Here is a 22,856-nt window from a genome sequence, read left to right as displayed (position 1 = left end):
AATGTTACTTAAAAAAAACATAACCATGTTAATTAACTCGATCAAACTTTTTTTAAAATGGGTAACCGGTTACCCGGCAACAATTAGTTGTCATGGTCACACACAAGGAGTTTTAATACACAGGAGACGATGTCACGTGACTGTTTTAAAGTCAGCTTTTAAAACGGCCGCCATCTTGGTTAACCCAAAACATTTCACGGAACTTCAGATTTTGCTAAAAAGTTTGTTAAATTCTAGTCAAAAGATTGCACCAAGTGGTTGAACTATTCATCAGTTTATGCTTAGCAGTTTATACTATCTTATAAAAAATTATTTGCTAACTGATTGCCTTTTTCAGTTTATTCTAATACATTCGGAATACTGAAAAAGACATTCAAATAGCTGTATTTCAACACGATACTAAACGATATTACAGCCTCGGAAACAACTGGCAAATTAGTCATTTATTTCAATATTTTGGCTTAATTTCAGCAAAGTTTTTTACCAAAAATATAAAGTTCCGCGCAAAACATAACAATGTTTTGGGTTAACCAAGATGGCGGCTGAATTTCAAAACTGGCTTCAGCGCGTTTTGTATAAAGAATATACCTGTTTATTAAACCTCCTTGGTCACACAATTAAGCTGGTATATTTAAAGTTATTTTTTAAGCTTGATGTGATTCTATTTCTGCAACCTTTGTTTTACAACGTAAGTTCTGTCATACAACCGACGTTAAGTTGTGCAACGGCGTTAACTTGTGCGACGTAAGAAAATGTTTCAATTAATAAATATTACAACTGTATTTGTATGTATTTGAACAAAATACTGTTACAGTATTTTGTTCAAATACAAACAAATACAGTTAAAATACATACAAGTATATGTATACAAATATATGTTACATACAAATATATGTATAAATATATAAGTATATATATATATATATATATATATATATATATATATATATATATATATATATATATATATATATATATATATATATATATATATATATATATATATATGTATATATATATATATATATATATATATATATATATATATATATGTATTTAAACATATATTCTAACAATAACATGTATAAATAAAATTATATATGTATATATATATATATATATATATATATATATATATATATATATATATATATATATATATATATATATATATATATATATATATATATATATATATATATATATATATATATATATATATATATATATATATATATATATATATATATATATATATATATATATATATATATAGGGCCGCCAAGAAATAAGAACTAGTGACTACTTTAACGTCTTCAAAATAAAAAACAAATCATAAATTTTTTTCTTTATGGGTTGGTTTTTATTTGGACTATCAATATAACCCCTTATGGGTTGGTTTTTATTTGGACTATTAATATAACATCCAAAACCAAAAATAGATTGAAAAAAAAATGGTAACTCAAGTTTAGTAAGAAGTAGGAAGTACATAGTAATTAAAAATGAGAAAGCATTTATGCAGTAAGCAAACATAATAATATTGTGTTTTCCAGTTTTCGAGGGTAAATCTAAAAATGAAATCAAATACGCACCAAGCTACAAATGTCAACAAATTCTCACTAGTGAAAAAGAAATATTTTTAAAAGATTATGTAGTAAAAGCTTCCGGGATATAATTAGGATTTACTCCGACTCAGTTAAAAAATTAGCAAATGATTTTTCCAAACATAATAATCATATTGTTCTACAATCATGGATTGCGGCTAACTGCTGAAGAAGATTGGTTGTGCGGTTATATGAGTAGATGTAAAAATCTTTCTTTACGCAGACCAGAAATAACTAGTTTGTCGCGCGCTACATGTTTTGATAAAAAAAATATTGCAGTGTATTTTAAAAATCTGGAAGAAATTCTTAAAAAACACAATTTTAGTTCTAATGACATTTATAATGCTAATGACACGTACAAAAAATACAGTACAAAAAATAGTTAATATAAAAGTTATTGGCAAATAGATAAATAAGTTTGAAAAATTACTTTAGCAAAGAAAATTTTTCACTGGATTGAAAAATTGATTGTAATTTATCAATTTATGCTCAAAACAAGAAATGCGTACAGAAAATATCTTGGATTTTTAAATGTAAAATTAATAGCCTAATCAGTTGCTCGAGAAAAATTTATCTTTTCAGCTGTAAATTCCACGAAGAACTGTTCAACATGTTATAAAAATGTACAATGACAACAAAACTGTTAAAAGAAAATGTGGAAGCGGTTGAAAGAAAGAATTTGTATCAAAAAATAAGCATTGAATGTAAAGGAAGCATGAGAAATCCAAAATTATTGATATAAAAATGAGCTAAAAAATTGGACACAACCCAGTGAAAAAAAAACTATTATCTCATGGGCTCCGTGTGGAATACATTGGAACCCGCATAGAAACTATGTGGCACAAGTTATTTCTTACTCGGAAGTAAAACTATGATTGAAAGAATTAAAAATATGCAAGGTCATAGATCCTATAAAAAAAAAACCCATAACGCAAAGAAAATCAAAAAATAAAAGCAATTCGTCGTTCTTTTGTCATTTAAAATTGAAAAAAAGAAATATGCAATTTTAACTTTAATTTTAATTTAATTTATACACAACCAATAAAATTTACAAGTTATCGATGAAGAGCAGCACGCTAGGCCATTCTGTGATGAAAATACAGTCAGCTTTTAAATGAAAATAATTTTTAGCTTTCAAATTACAATTAAGTGCCATAATAATGATAGTTGATGTTTGAAGTTGTTTATATTTGTTGAATTTACGCCTAGATCACTTTCAAATGTTGTGCTCAATAACTGGTGCAAATGAACGACATTGTCGTTCATTGTGTAGATTGCAGTAAATCTTTTGTTGTAGTTGCTTAAGGTCTGCATGACTTTGCACTTATCTGCATTAAAAGACATAACCCATGTGTGTGATCAATTCACTGTTTTGTTAATGTCATATTGGAGTTTTATTGTGTCTTTGTTCAATTTAACAACCCTAATTATTTTACAGTCGTCTGAATACATTTTCAAATGGTGTAGTATTTTGTGTGGTAGATCGTTTATATAGATGAGAAATAGAAGTTGTCCAAGAAAAATAGTCATTTAGTGTGTTGCAGATTATTTTAGGGTCTGTTGTTTAATTGTTTGTTGTTTCCGTTCGTGTGTTTTTTGCTTGCTCTTGGTGTATGAGTGGATAACTTTAGAGTCTTGCCTTACTATTTTTGACTTGCTCCTTCATAAACAAGAACTGCTGTTTTAACTAGCCTTTTCCATTTTACTTCCATTTTAGCTTTTATAAACTTTTTCCAAGGTTTGAAGGGTTTTTAGCAACATTCATCGAACAACAACAACAACAACAACAACAACAACAACAACAACAACAACAACAACAACAACAACAACAACAAAAACAATAACATCAACATCTCATGTTGAGATGAAACAAACCTATTTTTTAAAACTCAGTGACTATTTACGTGAATGTAAAAACTGAAAAGGTTTGCTTGCAGTTGCAAAAATAATTCTTTTGATGAATTGGTAAACTTGGTCTTTGCATAAAAGTGTTAAAATAATTTACGCTAAACTACTTTGACATGGTAATAAACACTGATATTTAGTGGCTGCAGAACTTTAATTAGATTCATTAGTCAGTTAGACATAACTAATTAAATAATCTTTGCATAAAACTGTTAAAATATTTTGCGTTAAACTATTTTGACATTGTAATATACGCTGATAAAAAGTGGCTACAGAACTATAATTAGATTCATTAGTCAGTTTAGACATAACCAATTAAATGAAGCCAAGTTATCAACGTATTGTATTCAATCCTATATTTCACTCTATTTTTCACTAGCTACCTTGTAGTGAAACTAACTATCTCGTAGTGAAAATAGTCAATTTAATTTTAAAATAAAACTTTTGACCGTTGTAAAATTTATACAAGGACACGTTTTAAGTTTACTGAAAGCAAGTTTCACTTCCAAGAGTTTTATGCCCATATAAAAAGAATAAAAATTATTACAGGGTCGAATATTTAACAATTTATGAAAAAAAAATTATTTACTTTTCAGCAGAAACTAATGTATTTAAGATACCACATTGGTTTTCTTAAGCTGAGATAAAAAAAATTGTCTGATCAAGAGAAAGCTACTGGCATGTTTCTGCTGGACTTTGTTGTGTCTCTAAAATGCCAATATTTACGAATATATTGTTCTAAGGTGAGCGAACTTAGTGTCCCAACTTTTAAGAATATAGTATGTTCAAGGGTAACAAAAAATATCGAATGTGTGTTAATGTGTAGTGCCAAATTTTAAATTTTTTATTTAGTCGTCGAAAAGATAAAACTGTACTCAAAAAAATAAAATGGTACTAGACTCCCAATAGTTTTTTGAAAAGTAAAGTTAGTAATTTATATGTTAATATACACTATTTATATACGTATAACTTAGGATTAACAAGTTCTCTCAGATATTAAACCAAAAAACAACAACAAACCTTTACAAGCTTTGGGAGATAAGAAAAAACATTTGTAATTGCCATTGCACTAAACAGCTAAAAAGAGTGAAACTATATATATATAAGTATATAATTGCACAAAAAATGAAATGATATATATAATATACATATAATAAGGATGAATCTACACACTAAAACAAACCTATTAATTTTGAGTTGTCTTAATTTTTGGGGCAATATATACGGGGACAACCACATTTTGTGTTTGTCTTGATATGTTTTGAGCTCAATTTGTTTTGACTCCCTATATTTTAACAAAAATTTATTTGGAAAGCATAAAAATGTCTCTACTGACACACACACAACATGCATAAATCTCAAAAAAATGTTCAGGCAAACAAAACTATGCATAAATCTCAAAAAAATGTTCAGGCAAACAAAACTATGCATAAATCTCAAACAACATTTTCAGGCAAATGAAATCATTTTTAAAACAGCATTTTAAGTATTATTTCATACACTCTTTTTATACATTTTTTAAACACTTTTTTCAATATTGAAAATCTCCTTACAATCTTATTAAACTATATTCAAGAATTATATTCCACAACTATATTCAATAATTACATTCAACAACTGAAGACTACAGGGGAAAAAAGGCACATGCCACACATTTCCACTTTTGAGATAAATAAATTTTGTCTTTGAATGTTGCTATGTTTCCCCCGTTATGCCTTTCCTTTGGGTATTTCTGTAGCATTACATAGACCTTTTTGGATTGGATTTTACTACTTTACTAACCCTCAAGCTAATGCTTATATAGTCGGGGGCATAACTTAAATAATTGGAAAATGCGAAATGTGCCCTTTTTCCCTTCAACTATATTCAACAACTGTATTCAACAACCATATTTAACAACTATATTCAACAACCATATTCAACAACTATAGAGAGCTATTAGATGACTAATAGCTCTCTATAGCTCTTAATTTTTTACCATGTATAACATTTTTCTCAGACACATAAAACGTTTTAAGTAAGTTGATTATGATGATGAAGGAGTACGTAGTAAATGTTTTACTGATATAATAGCTTGGTCTAAACCACCTAAATAAGAACAAGGAGAAATTGAGCACAAGAAATAAAGACAATACACAAATTAAGAAAATAAAAGATTGGTAAGATTAATAGTTTCGAGCTTTAATGCCAACAAGATCTAGATTAGTTTTTTTTAAAAACGAGTCAAAGTAAGCTATCTGAGTAACAGAATTAAAAAAATTTAAGTTTTAGTGTAAGCAGGTTCAGGGATATTAAAGCCAGACTAATAAAAATGATATTGGTTGAAGGTAAAGGAGATAGAACTCGATCAATTTGAGCCAAAATAACATCAAGCTTGGCTTTAAAATCAGAGCTTAAAAAATGTTGAAAACTAGTTTAGGGGGTAGCCATTACGTATGTGTGGAAGTATGGGGGAAGCAGAAGCGATTTTAAGGGGGATGGGGGTCTTATACCTATTCCCCCTCCCCCTCTTTTTCCCTAATAGAAGGTGATTTTCAAGTTATAGTTAATTTTTTGAGAAACATAGTCTACGGTAGGATGTTTGACACATTTAAGTCAATCGCTTTTTAGTTTTTAGGACCTGTTTTTTTTTTTTTTTTTTTTAAAAAAAAGTAAATTAATCCTTAAAAAGCAGTTAGTACTTTTTATGGATTTACTCCCCGACCCATTATTTTATCCCTAAACCACCACTGGGGGGAGGGAGTTATCCGGAACTGTACAAGTACAAAGTGGTGATGAGAAAAGGGAGTGATTTAAAAAACTGCTGCGTAAAAAACTTCTTTAAACTATTTTGAAAATTTTGTTTCCTTTTTTTACAAAAATTTTTAAATATTTTATTTATTTCGTCAGTAAAAAAAGAATACAATGCCTGTTATGTAAATAAAATCTACAAAACCGGGGATAAAAAAATAACTATATTTGTCTTGTCACTACGCCCCAATGTGCTTTCATTAGCAAGCGTGTACAACCATTAAAAGGTAAGCATACATTAACTTTGTACCATTTAAAAATTTTGTACAAGTATTTACAAGTATGTTAAGATTAATTATTAAGCTATAATCAATAGAAAATTGTAAAAATAAAATAAAAAATATTCAAACGTAAAAACTAGAGATAAGTTAACAGGATAATTTTAAAAAAATTTGAAGACAAGTTAAATAAATAGTTGTTAAAAATAAAGTAAAAATAAAAACAAAAAAGAAAAAGAAAATTAATAGTCTATAAAAGATTTTAGTTCATTAAAATCGTTAATAAGTTTTTGTTTCAGTTTTTTTTCTAAGAGAAAAAGAAGAACAATTTTTCAGCTCGTTATTTTATAAATTGTTCCATAATTTAGGACCTCCTTTGGTAATAAAAAATTTGGCAGCCAAATAATGCATTTTAGGTTGCTCATAATTGTACTTTGAAAAGCTTAAAGGGTACATGTGAATAATTTTATTGAAAAGTGTATTAAATATTATAAGTGATATTTTATTACGAAGTTTACAAATAAAAATAAAAATTGAATAAAGCTTTAACTGAAAAACATTGAGAATGTGATGATTGTTAAATAGTTCTTTAGTATGTGTGAATCGATCTGCATTTGGTATAATTCTGACAGCGTGTTTTAACTATTAAGCAATTTTTAATCTTTACTTTAATTAGAGCAGCACCAAGCAATATTTGCATAATTTATATAACAATGTATAAGGGAGAAATTCAAGATTTTTAAGCAGGTTTGGTTTAATATATGCTTGGCTTTGTAAAGTTTGCTTGTATTTTTTGAAATTTTACTTTCTATCGTACTTATACGTTCTCTCCATGTTTGGTTTTCGTCATCACTTCTAAAAACCTCAATGATTACTCTTTAATTATTTTAGTGCCAATGTAAAGATCAGGAAATTTTAATGGAATATTTTCTTTGTTGTGAATTCTATAAAAAGAAGTTTACTTAAAAAAAAACTTAAAAGTTTTATTTAAACTTAAGGGAAATTTGTTTATATTTTAAATAAAAGGTTGATTTCTCCATTAGAGTAAAAAAAACTCGTATCACCCGCAAATAGAACTGAAATTAAAATATTTGAAAATTTATGGAAATTATTTACATTAATAAGTAATATAAGAGGACCCAGAATTGAAACTTGGGGAACACTGCAATTTATAGTCATGTAAGAGGATTTTCCTTTTTCATATAATATGTATTGTTTTCTATTGTTTAGATAACTTATAAGCCAGTCTAAATAGTACCATAACTTTTAATACCATAACTTTTGAGTTTTTTTATAAGAATGTTATGGTCTACTGTATCGAAGGCTTTGCTAAGATCGATAAAAATTCCAAGGGTAAACTTATTTTTGTCAAATGCTTTAATTATATAATGAACAATATTAATAATTGCATGATCAGTTGAATAACCAGGCTGAAATCCAGATTGTTTATTATTTAAAATATTATTTGTATTTAGAAAATTCTAAACTATACATAATTTTCTCTACAATTTTAGAAAAGCAAGAGAGAATTGAAATTGATTTTATGATTTTCAGGAATAGAAATGTTTCCTGACTGAAAATAGGTATAAAATAAAAAAAGGTACAAAAGTATTTAAGATAAAAAATTGTTAGGATCTTTTTAAATATTATAATAGAGTGCTTAAGTTACTTAAATAAGTCTCATAAATATAGTTACATAAGTAAAGTCACGCAAAGTCAAGAGACTTTGATAAAGTTACGCAAAGTCTAGAGACTTTAGTTAAGTCATGCAAAGTCTCTAGACTTTGCATGACTTTACTAAACTTTAGACTCTAAGTTGCATGAAATTTTTTTTTTCTTTTGCATTAAAAAAGTTTTTAGCGATTCCTTAGAAAAGTTTGATACTTTTTTAATAGTTACGTAATTGTAAGGATGGCCTTTTCTAGGGAATTTAACCATTCATTATCTGGCATCTACAAAAACTATACGACAAATAATATCCAAAAGTAATAAAAAATGTGTCTATTTTTGATAATTTTGTTAACTTTTGTAATGGTAAACAAAAGAAAAACTGTTTCAAGGTTAAGGGGCCTAACATTTTATCGCATCAAAAAATTTTATCGATGACATTAAATTGATACTTCCTTAAATCAATTTATGTGGCCCTATAAATATTTGGAAAAAAAATACTGACTGAAAATTTTCGGATTAAAAATATACTTAAGTGCTATACATTTCTCCTTTTTATAGTATAGTTCTATTAGATGTAAAGAACATTGTTTGGTGTTCAAGTGATAGTTTTGTATTTTTCTTGAAATATAAAAGCATTTGAATTATACTTTGCTAGGCCTAGGCTATACAAAACTTATGTTTAAAAGCTATGTGGTTTTTTAGTGCAGCAAAAAGTATGCAACTCAATTTTAGCTTTTATCTATACTTTAATTGAAGTATAGATAAAAGATAAAATTGAATTGCATACTGTTTTGCTGAAAAAAAAAGATCAAAATTTCTATCTTGGGTAGAATATATGATAAATCTTTAGTAAGGTAAAAACTTTCTATCTTTTAAGAAAATTAAATTAAAAACAATGATTTGTCATGCAACTTTCTATCTTAAAAGATTTTTTTCTACCTTAGAAAAAAATCTTTTAAGATAGAAAAATTTCAAATAATTTCTACCTTATTTTACCTTACTAAGAGTACCTTACTACCACATACCCTATCCTAAGGTAGAAATTTCTACTTTTTTGATTGTGTGAATCAAAAAAACGTGCAAAAATAATCTTATGTGGTAATTATATAGCAATCAACAATTAATAGTACAAAAAAGAAATGGATGTATATTGTATTGAATCTTTAAAATATAAATAATGACGTCAGTATAAGAACAGTCAAAGCAGTACAACAGCAACTTATGTTGTTGCTTTTGCTCTTGTGTATCTTATTTAAGAGGTAAAATTACACTTTTGCAAGCGTTTGACACTTTTGTAAAAATTTGACACTTTTGGAACCATTTAACATTTAGCAACTTTGATTTAAACAGTATAAGAATTGTTCTTATACAATAACTGCACACATTAACTGAATAAAAATAAAGTTTTACAATAAATTTGTTTTGAAAATTATAAGGCTTAACCCTCATGAGGATTAAAAAAGTGTCTTATGTGTACAACCTATGAGGATTAGGCCTCAACCTATGAGGCCTAATCCTCATAGGTTGTACACATAAGACACTTTTTGATTATTTTCGGTGAAGCCACGTGAAGCTATTTCTGACATTTTAATATTATTATTTATTTATTTCGTCATAAAAAAAGAATGCGATGCCGTGATAAATAAATAAAATCTACAGGACCGGGGCTAAAAAAGGCAAAATGTGCCTTTTAACTACGCCGCAACGTGCTTTCATCAGCAAGCGTGTGCAACCATTAAAAAGTAAGCATACAATTAAAAATTATCTACAAGTATGTTAAGATTAATTTTTAATCTATAATTAAGATTAATTACTAATCTATAATTAAGATTAATTACTAATCCATAATTTAAAAAAAAAAAAGTAGTAGTAAAAATAAAATAAAAAATAATCAAACCTGAAAATAAGAGATAAATTAATAAGATAATTTAAAGAAAGTTTAGAGACAATCAGACTGTTGTTAAAACTTTTATTTATGAAGTTTGTTCATAAAAATAAGAACTGTACATAAAAATAAAAAATGAGGGCTTAACTGAAAACATTATGGGTTGATTTTTAAATAGTTCATAATTGTGTGTACATTCACTTGAATATGCGGTCGGCAATCAAAGTCATTTAAAATTGAAAGTTGAGAATGGGGTTAATTTTACAAAGTGATTTTTTTAAAGAATAACGAACTTTTTATTATAATTTAACTTTTTGCATTATGACTTTACAATTTCCGGTACTACCAGACTTAAAAAACCACTATATTTCTATGTTTTCCAAGTATGTTCACTGCATTTTTTTATGTTTTCTATGTATGTTCACTGTATTTCTATGTTTTGTAACTTATATGCAAAGTAAAATTCAAGTTTCAATAGCTTTAAACTTGAATTAATCCTAAATAAAGTAAACTTACAACAAACAAGAACGCGGTCACTGTTATTCCAAGCGGCAATGGTGTGACCCCTTTTCCGTAGATGATTCGTTTTAAAGTTTCTCCCAGTCTCATTTTTGAATTTTAATGTAAGACTTCTCTTTTATTCAAGGAACTCTCTCTCTCTATATATATATATATATAAATATAAATATATATATATATATATATATATATATATATATATATATATATATATATATATATATATAAATGTATATATATATATATAAATATATATATATATATATATATATATATATATATATATATATATATATATATATATATATATATATACATATATATGCCATTATATTTAATTCGTAATTAAAAAGTGAAAATGAACTTTAAATAAAAAAAATTTTTAAAAAGTTTAAATTAGTTATAGCGAATTATAGTAAATCACATTTAAAATTATTTAAAATTTTCAATTAATTTAAAGTTTTTGCTCTAATAATAACTAATTTTGTAACCCTATATTGATATTAGCATATAAATTAATATAATATGAATAAACATATTTTTTTGATTAAAAAAAAAGCACAGACAAAAGTATACGTGCGTGATAAAACAAACAAATAAACATACATAATGACATACATAAAATAATCATATGATTAAAAAACAGCAAACAGCAAAATAAATTTTATTGTTGGGTTGTTTTTATTTAATAGTTTTTTTTTGTTTTTAAGGTTTTAATAATATTAGCATAATGTTTTTAACATCCTTAAAACTTTGATAAAATAATATTTAAGTTGATAAGTTTAGGTTTTTTTTGTAAGTTTTTTTCACTTCAATTTTATGTATCCAATTTATAGTTTTTAGTAATAAAAACATGAAAAAAATAAATTTCGGAAGAGGGTAGGGAGGGGAATATCCTTTTATGAGATTGAGGATATAATAAATTAATTTAAAACATGTTTTTCTCAATAAAATATTTTTCTTAATTAGAAATTTTTGTTTTATTAATTACCAATCTAAGATTGTTAAGATTATTCAATTAAAATGCTTTTTAATTTCTTTATATAAATTGTTTTAAAGATCTAAAATATTTTTTTAACTTTATTTTTAACTTTATTTTTGTCAAGACTATATCTTGATAGTATTGCATTTAGAAAATAAAAAAGAAGTCAAAATCATTCTTCTGAAGCCTTTTAACTGGTAAATTTTTCCTTTTTGGTAGAATTTGTTTTTAATTTTTTTTTTTTTTATCGAGCTTTTTATATCGCGTATTTTGTTATTAAATAGTTTTGTTTCCGTATTAAATCCAATCTAATTATAATAATAATACTATATTTTTAACTTTTTTTTTTCATTTTCCTTTAAAGAATTAGGCTTTGAAACCTTAAAATTTTACTACTAAAAAATATATTTATCAAGTGTAGTTGTATGTTTTATAAGAATATAGTTTATATTATATCATATAGGAAATTTATAATAATTGTTATGTTTATTTTTATAATTACTGTCATAATAATTAACTTTACTTTATAAATTTAAGCCATTGTTTTTATCAACTTTTATTATAGTTATTATGTTATAGTCATTATTTGTTTTTTTTATTCAGATTATTACTATTATTGTTATTGCTGTTATTAATATTATCATTATTAATTAGTACTTTATTTTATTTTTATTCTGTTTTTATATTAGTTTTCTTTGTTTTGTTTTTCTGTTTTATGTTGGTTTTCTTTGTTTTTGTTTTTTTGTGTTTTTATGTTAGTTTTTTTTGTTTTTATTTTATTTTGTTTTTATTTTATTTTTGTTTTTTTGTTTGTTTTCTTTGTTTATTCTTTATTTATTTTTATTTTTTATTTTAATTTTTGTTTTTGTTTTTTTGTTTTCTTTTATTTTAAATTCTTTCTATGTTTTATTTTTTTTTTATTTTTTTTAGATGTCATTCAATTGACTAGTTTTTAACTATACAAGTGACACCTAACCTTACTTATGTGAATTTATATATTATTATTGTAAATTTCGCCATTTTATGGTGAAATAAAAATAAAAAGTTTATGTTTTATTATTTTAATTAAGTTGCGTTCTTTAGGATATTTTATTTTCAAAATGGTTTCAACCATCTCTGCAGCTTATTTAGTAAAAAATAATTCAAAATAACAAAGAAAATGATGTAACATTTTTATTTCTTCGATTTTTTTTGAAAATATTTAATTAAAGAATAATTGTTAAATTCATGGCAACGAAGAGTAAAAAAAAATTCTTTTGATATCTTTTTATTAATGTGACAAAATGAATATGTATTATATAAAGTTAATCGAATTTAAAATTTTTGTGTGGGAATAGGGCAGTTGTGTTGTAATACTGATTTTTTAAACAATATCTAATAAATGTAATAATTAAGGGTTTATCTCTTCAGCAGATAAAAGCAAACCCTATTGATTGCAAGCTAAAAGCTTACAATCAATAGGATTTGAAAAAAAGAATGAACCGGAGAAAGATCAGACATTTAATTAATATTTTAATGTTTACTAACGTAAAATTGATTTCTTTTTTTTTTATGTTTCTTTTTTATATATCCAAAACCCCCTACATAATCAAAACTAAAAAACTTTATAAAACTATATATAGCTGTAGAATCTAGACACAAAAGAATTATTTAAATTTACTGATATTTACACTAAAGTTAAGCCATTTTGCACAATAGTAAATTTTAAAGCAAATAAAAAAAAAGCTTTATCAGTTTAGCGACAAAATGTCGTGGCCACAAAAACGTAGTATATCCTTTTCTAAAAATAATTTCATTAATAGTTATATATATATATATATATATATATATATATATATATATATATATATATATATATATATATATATATATATATATATATATATACATTTACATATATTTAAACAAATCTATAAAATAGATTGCTCAATGTTTTTAAAAGAACAGAGCAATTATAAAGTAGTAGAAAATCACTTAAAAAATATATATTTTATTGTCAAGTGATTTTCTAAGACCTAACGCTTTTGTCACAGACCATAGAGGAGGAGTAGTTAACTAGGAAGTTCATGCCTCCAAACTTACCGATTGCACAAAATATGTCCAGAGCTCGCTTTGAATCATGGATCCCTTGTTTCAAAAGCAAGCGCTCTAATCACTGCGCCATGGCTGCTTAATTTATTTTTAAGCATAGCTTCAGCAATATAAATCTTACCTAAAATTAAAGCTTCTTGCATAAACCTACAATTTACAGCGGCTGATGGCAGTTAAAACGGCTTTTTTTTTTTTTCGACTAGTTGATTTTATACGACTTTGCCTCATTGTTGGCTCATTAATTTTTATGACATCGTTCGTACTCGCATTCATTAATTAAAGCTTCATTATGATTTTTCAAATGTCATCACTGCCCAGTAGGCACGGTACGTTTTTAAAACGTTCTTTGGACGTTTTTATTAGGTTTAAACCTAATAGAAACGTCCAAAGAACGTTTATAAAACGTACCGGGCCCAATGGGTGTAATTCAAATCATTATTTCCTCCATACACAACAAAAAAAACCAACTTTTGATATTTTTAGTTCTTGTTTTTTAAAATGTTTGTCAGTTTTAATCTCTCTTTCAAAACCAACGTATTGCCAACAATGTAGAATAAATACCTTACCGATAGGGTTTATAAAAACCCGGATATTTACTATTCCCGAGACTCGGGATTGTATAATTAATTACCGGAATTTCTCAGGAAACCCCGGCTTTATTTTAGGCTTTAAAACTAAAAGAACAATTATAATTTAATTAAGTATATTGAATTAAAATGAAAAAGTCTTGTACATAAAGTTATTTATTTTGTCTTTAAGAAATTTTCACGCAGAAAGCTCAAACTATCTAAACTATTATCACTTAAGCGACTTTTTATTTTATTGCAAAATAGTTCTGTGGAGAAAAATACCCTTTCTGACTCTGGGCTCATGGGTTCGATTGTCATTAAAATTCTTAAACTTTCTAAAGACTATCACCCCAAGTACAACCACTTTCAAACAATGACATTTCTTTTGATGGTTTGGAAGTAAGAACATTTGCCTAATCTTGACAAAGAATTTTTGGGTGTTGCTAAAAAACCTTTTTCTAGAGCTTCAATTAATAATGTAAATATTCCATTAGACTACTTAATTCAGTCCTTCACTCTTTGATTTTGGAGGTTAACGCATTAAAAGGTTGACAACTTGTTGTAGTATTTAGTTCTTTTAATTTTGGTTAGCACAAACTCTAACGCAATGTTAGCAGTTATAAGGTTTGCATCGCATCAACAAAGCGCTTCCGCTGCTGCTTTTATTGGAATTAGCACGTTTACTAGTTCAGAAACAATTTCATTCTTATTATTTGAAATTTTTATAGAATCATTAATACTGATATCAACAAGCGTCTTTTTTATGCAATTTTTTAACTTATGCAACCTTTTAATCATTGATAAGCTGCACCATCTTGTTTTACAATTTTTAATTAAATAAATTTTTTTTCCAAAGTCATTTTTTACGTATTTTTGAAGATAGTCATCATTTTAAGTTAGTAATCTTTTAAAAACCATCACGATTTTTCAAACTTTATTTATAACAGGGCTAATCGTTTTATTTGTAATTATTACGTCTTCAATTATTTGATTATCCACTATAAAGCTATTCTCATCATCATCATCATCGCTATCTAATTCACAGCTTTCAATAAACTCAGATTCATTTTCCAAATTTTGAAATGTGATTATTAACTTCCTTAACTAAATGTAGCTCTGCATAAAATTTGATGATGACGTATTATGTAAAACTGAAATAATAGCCAGTTGAATACCGTGAGCAAAGTTTAGCTGTTGATTAACCTGTAATAGTTTTCCAATTTTTTTAATTACGCTGGCTCCGTCTGTCATTATGCACAGAATACTATTTTTAAGATTTAAACCAAACGCGGAGAGTTTTTTTTAAACATAGTTATACCCTTTTCAGCTGGCATTGTCCCTACAATCGTTACTATACCTAAATTCCAAATATTGTCTCTATCGTGTAAATCAATATTCAAATATCAGGTATTTCGAATCGACGTTCACTCATCAAAAGAAATTGAAAACTTATTTCCACTGTTAATTTTTTGTCTTAATTCATTTCTGATAATATTCTTTACATTGTTAGAGAAGTTTAGTACCATTTTTTAACAGTGCTTGGAGATATAGGCATGTTGCCAAATCGCCTCATTGCCAGCCCAGCACATATATCAATAGAGGCGCATATTACGTTTAAAGAAATCCCATCTTTAGCTGTTAATCTTGCAAGCACCTCAGACATGGTGTCTTCTTTATTCATATTCGATGAAAAATATTAACAAATTTTACTTTTTTTATGTGGTTCTTCTTCCGATGTTTAAAAACTTGCCAGTTCTACTTTTAAATTTATTTTATGTAACTACAAACGTAGAACTTTTGGTCCGCCAGCAATTTTCAATATTTTTTTGCAATGGCTTAGTCTAAAGATTGCTGTTTCACTTTCTTTGTTGCGCAGAAAATGTTTCCATATAGGGGTTTTGCTGTTGAACTCTATAAAATTTGACATAGTATCCTAATTTGACGAATCAAAGAAAACATAAGAATTTATTAACTGTTTTAACTTTCTTATTAAGTTAAGTTTTCAAAGTTAAATAAATTTAAATAAATACACTATATTATAACAAAAACCCATTTATATCAATACAAATAAATAATTAATTTTTTTCCAAAAGTTTTAGAAAATAGAAATACATTCTAAAACTTAATATATTTTCTAAACAATTTTTAAGTATATTGTATATTAGTTTCAGGCTTTTTAAAGTTTTCATGGGCAAACTTTATCCATCAAACCGATTATTTCACCAATTTTTTGTTTTTTAATTTATGTTGAGAAGCCACAATAAATTTATATGAATAAGGGTTCGTAAAAGTTTTATCATATTAAAAAGATACCATTAATAGCAACATTCCTTCGTTCAGACACAGTTCTTCATTTAAGTACATATAACTACAAATTATCTAAATTTTCAAGTGACAAGCTCCAAACATTCCATGAACCACTACAACAAAGATAACTTCGCTTTTGATAATAAACTTAAAAATGTAAGAAATAATCGATTGTTAAAGTTGCCACGAAATCTCCGCTAGTTTCCGGAATCTCCGCTAGATTTTGCTTTTGCTTTAACTTAAGCAAGAGTTATGATGAAAATATTTTATTACATTATATATAATATTATATTTTATTACTTGAATTGCAAAATAGTAGTTTTATGCATAAATTATGTAGATGATATTTTTTATATCTTTAAAATAACGACGATGATCTTATCTTTTTAGAATACATAAATAAAAAACATCTCAACACCTCAAGTTTACTAAAGTGGAAAAAATTATTTCCAAATTGAACTTCCTTGATTTAATGATTAATTCTGTAACTAATAAGTTGGACACTTAAACAAAAAAAAGATTTATTAATTCATTTTATCAATTTATTTAATATTAGTTATAAGCCAGGACTGTTATAAGCTAGGACTGATAACATTAAAGCTAGACGAGTACTTTTCAAAATTAAAATTTCAAAATGTGCTTTTATTAAAAATCTAACAACTTTAAGCCGTTGTATATTGTATGCTTTAATTTCTAACTTTCTATGTTACACGTTATTATAAAATAACGTGTTACATAGAAATAAGTTTTTATAATAAATGAGGCAAACCCTTTTGTTACATATATTATTTATACTAATAATTTTAGTAATTCTCAAACGTAGTAGGAAAATAAAGTTTTAATCATTTTTTAAAAGCTGTTTAGTTATTTAAAAGAAATTAAAAAAGGAGTAGGTGGTTTTAGTAAAAAAAAAAATATTCACCGGAGGCAGGGTCGTCCGAGTAGAGATCATAAAAGAGTGGGGGAAGGAGGTTGGGGGTTGGCGTACGTGTTTTTTGTCCAGTAAGACATAGAAAATATTTTTTGTAGACTTAGACTTTAAAAAATGAAATAAAAAAGGCCTTATGGGCTAACATTTGTCGACTACATATCAAATTTTGCCGACTTCAGTGTCCAAGTTTGTCGACTAATTCATTTTCTAGGGGGATTAGACACCCCGGACGCCCCCATTTTGGGACGACCCTAACTTTAGAATTGAGTGTTTTGATACCTAGTCTGTTCAAGCATTGATAGCCAATGTTTATTTTTTATTTGTTATACGTGTTTTTTTATACAAGAAATTTGTTTACTACTAGTACTTGAAGCTCCAAAATCTTAAAAAACTTTTTGTTAATTGTTAGTTCGAGGAATATTTTTAAATTTTTCACCTACATATCGCATATATCACGTAACGCTAAGTATAAAACATTTTCTACATTAGAAAACAAACTTTAAATAAGTATTTAATTTGTACGCGTAATAGAACGGAATTCCATTCGGTTGCGAATAAAATTTTTTAAACTTCTTTTTTTATGGTTATAACCTTTTCTCTTCTGATAATTTGAAACCTTCAAAACTTTTAAAACTATATTGGGAAAATAGAATTCATAAAGTAAGAAACTTTCTTTTACTTGCCATTCGCTTGATTTCTTATATATATAAAAAAAGAACGTTTATAACAGTAAATTGTAAAAGATTCTTTTTATGAAATTTTTATTCAAATAAAGCTCAGCGATATTTTCTATTTGGTATTTAAATAAGTTGAGGTAAAGAAATTTACCGCAACCCTGCCCCCCTCCCTCCTTCCCAAACACACAGTGTGGTTTAGATAAGGCAATTTTAAACTATAACGACATCTATATAATATTTTGCTGACCACAACATATTTCCATTAAATGATCACGTCTCTTAAGGTGAGTTTCCACCCATCCGTTTTTCTACTGGAACGGGATGGGAAAGGAAAGAATAATCACGTGAGCATGCGCAGTTTTACTTCAGACCAGAGATGATAAACGGCAGAAATCTTCTCGCCTCCACGTTTCTTCCGCAGCTATTGGCGGCCGCTTCCCAAAACTTTTTTTGCCTGCAGAATGTTCTGGCTTCCACCTCCAGATGCTTCCGCCTCCCAAAATTGGACGCCGCCGTTAGAAATTTGTTTTAGAGGCAGAATTTTTTGGATGCCACCGCCAATCGGGAGGCGAAACCCACTGGAGCCGCCGTCAGAAGATACTTTTGAGAATGTTTTGGAGGTTGCCTCCAATCGGGAAGCGGAAGTCACTGGCGGCTGCCGTCAGAACATGTTTTGGAAGCAAGATGATTTGAAGACCGCTTCCAATGGCTTCGGCCTCCCAATTAACTGCTGCCGTCTGAACTTTTTTATAGAGGCAGAATGTTTTGGAGGCCGCTGCCAATCGGGAGGCAAAAGCCGTTAACGGTCATTGTCAAAAATGGTCATTGTTGATTTTGAGGCCGCCCCCAGTGGTTTCTGGCTCCCAGTTGGCTGCAGCCGCTAAACTGGAGGTGAAATTTTTGCCTCCCGTCGCCTGAAGTTGAAGTCAAGGTGGCAAAATTTTTATTAAAAAAAAATTCAATCTTTAAATTGCTTGTTAATTTAAAAAGTTTGTTTTTAAATTAACAAGCAATTTAAAGATTAATTGGATTCAAATATTGAAAAATTGACATCAAAATTGCGTTTTATATGTTGTATAAAAATTTGCCTGTCCATATATGTAACTATAATGCTGTATGTTACAAAAACAAATTATAGTATTTCAAAAATAATCATGTCTATTATATTACAATAACATATTTTAATAACTATTAAATTTTTAATGTAGCCAAAACTGAACTGAAATTGTAATTTATTTTTATGTTAATTGATATTGATAGTGCATGTCATGAAAATGCATTAAAAAGATATATATATGTATATATATATATACATATATATATATATATATATAGATATATATATATATATATATATATATATATATATATATATATATATATATATATATATATAATTATTATTTTATATATATATATATAATAATAATAATAATATATATATATATATATTATTATTATTAAATATATATATATAATAATAATAATATATATATATATACATATATATATATATATTATTATTATATATATATATATATATATATATATATATATAATAATAATAATATATATATATATACATATATATATATATATATATATATATATATATATATATATATATATATATATATATATATATATATATATATATATATATATATATATATATATATATATATATATATATATGTAAATTATGTTAGTGTATTTTACAAATAGAGTGCTCAATGTTCTTAAAGAACAGAGCAATAATAAATTAGTAAAAGACACTTATCTAACATTTATCTTCGACTTGAAGTTTCACCATTGCTGGATCATCAGGAAGAGTTACTAAATCTCAAAAAAAATTCAATTTATAGAAAAAAAAATTTTACAGGAAGTTATAAATTAATATAAAAAATTATTAAAAATGATAAAAAATTATAAAAAAAAACAGTAATTAAAAATTTTTTATAATAATTTATAACTTCCTGTAAAATATTTTTTTCTATAAATTGAATTTTTTTGAGATTTAGTAACTCTTCCTGATGATCCAGCAAAATGCTTACTCAAAAAAAGATATTAAATGCATTGAGCTTGTTTAACATAGGGCCACAAAAGTCTCTCACCCGCTTAAAAGTTTGATTATGAAAGAAGATTAAAAATTTTTAATCTAACAGAAAGAACATGTGCAGATTGCATTCAGCAGTACAAACTTGAGAATAAATTAGACCATGATAACTGGTATATCGAACCAGAAACTATTGCTCCACAATGAGGACAATGTAAGCACCTACATCGCGAAATTATAAAAAACTGTGAACACCGACACTTTCACTAACAGAATTGTCAATCATTGGAATAATTTGGACAACTCAATATTGTTTCAGAAAAGTGTTGGAAGTTTTAAGAACAGTTTTGACCAAAAGAACAGTTAAACTAAGATATAACAATTAACAATGACCGGCACTAAGCCCCTGATCTGCTTGTAGCAGAACAAGTACTCATATTCTGCTTAGGAGGTTCACTCCTTGCAGATTAATAATAATAATATATATAAATACACGCACACACACAAATATATATATATATATATATATATATATATATATATATATATATATATATATATATATATATATATATATTCAGGTAGTTCAAAAAACAACATTTTTGAAAAATATCTACAGCATGCACCATAATGTGTTCTATATGATAAAATAATGCTGGATTTATAAATTTTTTGCATAAAAAATATTTCAGAGTATCAAGACCCTTGAACATTTAATGGGTCTCTAATATTAATATATAAAAAAAAACTTTGTCTTGGGACTAAACAAGACATACTTTTAAAAGAATGTCTTGTTGAGTCTCAAATGAAGCTATATAAAAATTTCAAAAATAATCATTTTATAAAAACATAAATTATAATCAAAAAATGGTGTAAAAATGCACTAAAAATTCAATTTCTATTTAGTAAAATCTAAAATAATAGTTTTTTTTTATAAAATGGTTATTATTTTTGAAACTTTTATATCATTTCACTGCTTTTAAATTCTTAAAATGTTAATATTTTCTATTACCATTTTAATAATTTTTGTTAATTTTAAAGGAAATCTAGTGACAGTGGTCTGAAACTATGGGTTTTATATTAAAATAATTATTTTTAAAGAAAATTAAAAATATAAATAATATTAAATTTATGTAATTATTATTTATTATTATGTTTATTAATTACTAGTTATACCGCGAATATTTCCAATGGACATTAATTATTCTTAATTGATCTTGTTTAAAAGCTTGTTACCTTTTCACAAGCATCTGCTTCAGATTGACATTTTGGAATAAACTCATCTATAATTTTGTTTTCTAGATAGAGTTGGCGAAGATTATGAGCTATTTTCTTCCGTATTCCACTTTTAATTTTGGACGTGTAAATGATTCTGAGTTAATCACTGGAACAACTGAAACATGAGCTTGGCGCTTTTTTACCAAGATAAATTCCTGTTTCGGCAGTATACTTATTAACATCTCTGCAGAAGTTGTCTAAAAGATAAAAATAAAGTTTAAAAGATATGAATTCTGCAGCAGTTTAAGCTTTGCGAATTTATACTTCAATACTCAATTATCTTGTTAAAAAGGCAACAACTCAACAATTGATGAAGAGATCTTTGTTGTGGATATCAGAGCTGCAGATGGAGAGATCTTTGTTAAATTTGTGGATATCAGAGCTGCAGATTTTGCAACCTATAAAAAAAATTACAAAACAATTCCATTACTATGCTAACATTTGCAACCTTTTATGTTGAATAACATAATAATTTTATAATTTTAGTTGAAAAAAAGAGGATTAAAAAAACACAGCAATATAAAAAGCAAAAACAAAAACCAAACAATTGTTACCAATAAACAAAATAAAATCACTTAACAAAATCAATTAAACATTACTATTATATATGTGTGTGTGTATATATATATATATATATATATATATATATATATATATATATATATATATATATATATATATATATATATATATATATATATATATATATATATATAATTAAAAAAGTATTAATAAAAAGAACCTCTGTCTTTGAATGAGCAATTCGTTTGTTTTTAACAAAATTTTGAGGAATATTACTAGTCAAGTCAAAATCATCTTTTTGTTCACTTTCAGTATCAAACTTCACATCTAAGAGTTTTTTCTTGACTGAAGATTCGCTTTTTTCAACATTTGATTTCCTCTTTCTTTTTCTTAAATCTTGGATTTCTTCAGTTGCAAAAAATGAAACATCTGACAGTTTTTTAATGCTTTTTGGTATAATAGTATTTTCATTTTTGTTATCCATATTTTTATTAGGAAAAGAAGAGGAATCTCTTTTCAATCCAGATGAATGATCATCCACAAATCCTGAACAGTCAGGATCATCACATTCACAAACTTTTTTTGTAGGTATTTGATAGATCTCTGCGTAATGTCTTCTAAGCAATTAACTTTTTTATCATTATCTAAAGTTTTGTTATAGAACGCTTCTGTTAAACTGTTTTTTTTAATTTTACATTTTCCTCATCTATTTCTGCTAAAGTCTTCTGAAGTTCACGTATTCCTTAAATCCAAAAAATACTTCACGTAAATGAAATATAGATTGCAAGTTTTGCATGATAAATATAAAGCCAATAATAAACACCCTAGGGTGTCAACATTTGCACACTTTG

General features: G+C 26.2%; 3 protein-coding genes across 3 annotated transcripts in view; 1 reads left to right on the top strand and 2 right to left on the bottom strand.

The window, feature by feature from the left end:
- LOC136071962 (uncharacterized) overlaps positions 1 to 10,735 on the bottom strand; it is a 35,709-nt gene extending 24,974 nt beyond the window's left edge. The window contains exons 1-2 of the mRNA XM_065810525.1: positions 10,590 to 10,735; positions 4,530 to 4,586 (exon numbers count right to left, since the gene is read on the bottom strand). Of these exons, the coding sequence (XP_065666597.1) occupies positions 4,530 to 4,586; positions 10,590 to 10,682 (150 nt within the window). The 5' untranslated portion in view covers positions 10,683 to 10,735. The remainder of the gene's footprint in view (positions 1 to 4,529; positions 4,587 to 10,589) is intronic.
- LOC100212348 (phosphatidylinositol phosphatase PTPRQ) overlaps positions 1 to 22,856 on the top strand; it is a 268,145-nt gene that overhangs the window by 145,345 nt on the left and 99,944 nt on the right. The gene's annotated exons all lie outside the window — the stretch shown is intronic.
- Positions 21,531 to 22,694, bottom strand: LOC136087435 (uncharacterized). Its single transcript, XM_065810205.1, has 3 exons — positions 22,226 to 22,694; positions 21,789 to 21,881; positions 21,531 to 21,680 (listed from the first exon to the last, which is right to left on the bottom strand). Exons 1-3 carry the CDS (start codon positions 22,487 to 22,489, stop codon positions 21,531 to 21,533), a joined length of 507 nt encoding a protein of 168 aa, XP_065666277.1. The 5' UTR covers positions 22,490 to 22,694.

Source organism: Hydra vulgaris, chromosome 11 (genome assembly GCF_038396675.1).
Source record: "Hydra vulgaris chromosome 11, alternate assembly HydraT2T_AEP".
NCBI lineage: Eukaryota > Metazoa > Cnidaria > Hydrozoa > Anthoathecata > Hydridae > Hydra > Hydra vulgaris.
This window is presented reverse-complemented; position numbering and strand designations above follow the sequence as displayed.

Bases quoted from the DNA above. Each gene is read 5' to 3' on its own strand.
- LOC136087435 (XM_065810205.1), bottom strand. From the start codon at position 22,489: ATGGATAACAAAAATGAAAATACTATTATACCAAAAAGCATTAAAAAA. The intron at 21,882-22,225 runs GTTCTTTTTATT...TTTTTTTTATAG, and splicing joins TTGCTCATTCAAAGACAGAG to GTTGCAAAATCTGCAGCTCT. The intron at 21,681-21,788 runs GTTGAGTTGTTG...TTTATCTTTTAG, and splicing joins CAAAGATCTCTTCATCAATT to ACAACTTCTGCAGAGATGTT.